A 2,965-nucleotide genomic window follows, 5' to 3' on the forward strand; every position below is an offset into this window, starting at 1 on the left:
ATTTGATATAATTTAACGGTTTATAAGTAGGAAGAATTTAACGTTAGAGAATTTCTCATTCTTTAAACCAAAATTTTTAACTAAAACTTGTAAATTTTTAGAAAAAAAAAGGGGGGGGGGAAATCAAGAAGTTCTTGTTTAATTAACTTGGTGACTAATTATCACTTACACGGACAGCTAATAACTGATATCATGTGACAACTAATTTATGTCCAAGAAATCAATATGAAGAACACAATTATTAAAACCACGTCACTACAAAAAAAAATAATTTCATACATTACAAAAATATGGCCATTTTCACCCTATTGATTGATTGTTTTGGAATTTCGCGCAAAGCTACACGAGGGCTATCTGCACTAGCCGTTCCTAATTTAGCAGTGTAAGACTAGAGGGAAGGCAGCTAGTCATCACCACCCACCGCCAACTCTTGGGCTACTCTTTTACCAACGAATAGTGGGATTGACCGTCACATTATAACGCCCCCACGGCTGAAAGGGCGAGTATGTTTGGTGGGATGCGGATTCGAACCCGCAACCCTCAGATTGTGAGTCGAGCGCCTTATCCACCTGGCCATGCCTGGCTTTCACCCTATCTTGGACTATTTGATACAATTATATTTACACCCTTTCTACAGCCAACCAGAAGTGCCTGTTACAAAATAGTTAAGTCTAAATTAAAGCTTTTACCTAATTCTAACGTAGAATCACCAAGCCTTTATAAGGGTAACTTGAAGACTGAAGACAGCTATAATGATAATGTGAGCACAAAATCCCATGAGAAACACTGTTAATAGTATTACAGAGAAAAGCTACATTAATTAGAACCCATATCCAAGGAAATTACTCACACATTGAATATTCAGAATGTCTTAATACTTACACAAGGTAGTCTAACAGGCACTACACCTGGAGTTGAAGAACTGTGGGATGTTTAAGTTAGGGTAACGAGTTTGTGTAACTGCTGTTCATTTAGGTCTATTCAATTGTAGTTTAACTGTGGGGTGTTTAACTTAGGGTAATGAGTTTGTGTAACTGCTGTTCATTTAGGTCTATTCAATTAGAGTTTAACTGTGGGGTGTTTAAGTTAGGGTAACGAGTTTGTGTAACTGCTGTTAATTTAGGTCTATTCAATTGGAGTTTAACTGTGGGATGTTTAAGTTATGGTAACAAGTTTGTGTAACTGCTGTTCATTTAGGTTTATTCAGTTGTAGTTTTCAATGTGGAATTTAAAAAATAAATAAATAACCTTTTAATAGTATTTTGGGGAGAATTTACACTCTGGAATTGTACAATGCACAATTATTTCTTACAAAAACTTAACTTTCCTGTTAAATATATCCATAAGGCAACTTTAACACTAGAGAATTAACTTGAAACTCCATCCAAATTTCACAATGACAGGAGAAAAAACAAATATATATTTATATCAATTCTTGGTACATTGGTTAAGCAAAAAAAAATAGACATTTCTCAATTCTAAAGTGCTCTTTCTCAAGAATGTACATTTCCAGTGACCTGTCCTTGACCTTTATTAACATCACTGATGCAGACCCACTGTCTATCAGGTGTTTCTCTCCACAAGCTTACCTAGACCAGAAACAGTTAGGTTATTACTGTTGTTAGTTAACAAATTTTAAAAATTCACAATATAAATTTAAAGGTTTTTAATTAACAAACCATTAATTGAATGAAACGTACACACTGGGTAAAGCATTCTATTTCTAAGTTTCACTCATTATACTTTATCAAATTCATTTGTGTTCCATGAGTTGTCTTGTTACATTAATTGGTCAGGATGTCATCAACCATGTAAAATTTCAATAAAAGGGTCACTTCCACATATTATTGTAAGGCTAATGACATCCACACCAACTATTTTAACAAACAGGGGGGGGAAACAAAAGTTATAGTAAAACAAAAGGACTTAGAAAAATCACATTAAGGACAGAACTTAAAAATATCAGTGGTGGTGCGCAACTTTTGCATCAGTTATGTACCAATATCAATAGATTAAAACAAATAGATCGAGGACATTACTAACAGAACACACTGAGATATGAATAACTTGAAAATGTAAATTCCTTTGTAACTGACAAATTCTTTAGATATCTTTAAATCATATATTTTGTAGACTTACTCCCCACAGTGACAGAAACAACAATAATAATAAAAAAGGAAGATAGGCAATAAACCTAATTTGGACTATCAACTAAGTATTTAATTAGAAATCATTAAAACATACAAGGGTTGACAAATTCAGGCTGAAAAGTAAAATATAAGAATTATATTTAGAGGAAACAGTGAAAATATGATAAATTTATATGAGTTGTGAAACAAAAAAGAAATGAGGACTAATTTCTCGGAAATTTTTTCATGTTTAGTGAAAATGCTCAGACTAATTCCATTTGATAGAAGTGTTGTGATTATCAAATTAAATTAGAAAATATAGAAAGATTTAGAAGAAGAAAAAAAATAATAGAGAAATTAATGCCCTGTGATTGTTTATTTGATTACCTTGTTATCACCTCCAGATACTGCAAGGATGTTTCCAGTTACAGACCAGCTGACATGCCAAACAACATCATCAAAAGTGTGAAGTACTTTATAATTCCATATGTCATTCGTCCCATCATTAGTCCAGATTATCACTCTTCGATCCTACAACATACACAATTTTACACCAAACCATATCACAAATGATAAGTATATACAGTAATGTTCTACCTGTTTAGCTTGTTGATAATTTTATGATACGATGTCAGATGTATTTGATGGACTTACTGCTGTTTTCTTCATGAATTTGAAATATATACACCTGGAAAAAAGTTAAGCACCCCCAAATATTTTTCAGGATTGCTTATTGAAAATAAGGTTTAATTTTCATGATGTTGAGGAATGTTCATAATTTCAAAACATAATTAAAAGGATGTGAGCGTTCAGGTGTGACATTTAAATCAGGCTCG

The 2,965-nt window shown here is 32.7% G+C and overlaps 1 protein-coding gene across 1 annotated transcript in view; it reads right to left on the reverse strand.

The window, feature by feature from the left end:
* Positions 1 to 1,389: 1,389 nt before the first annotated feature.
* LOC106458927 (protein SEC13 homolog) overlaps positions 1,390 to 2,965 on the reverse strand; it is a 16,121-nt gene continuing 14,545 nt past the window's right edge. The window contains exons 8-9 of the mRNA XM_013918495.2: positions 2,517 to 2,660; positions 1,390 to 1,589 (exon numbers count right to left, since the gene is read on the reverse strand). Coding sequence (XP_013773949.1) covers positions 1,494 to 1,589; positions 2,517 to 2,660 — 240 coding nt within the window. The 3' untranslated portion in view covers positions 1,390 to 1,493. The remainder of the gene's footprint in view (positions 1,590 to 2,516; positions 2,661 to 2,965) is intronic.

Source organism: Limulus polyphemus, unplaced genomic scaffold, assembly GCF_000517525.1.
Source record: "Limulus polyphemus unplaced genomic scaffold, Limulus_polyphemus-2.1.2 Scaffold533, whole genome shotgun sequence".
NCBI lineage: Eukaryota > Metazoa > Arthropoda > Merostomata > Xiphosura > Limulidae > Limulus > Limulus polyphemus.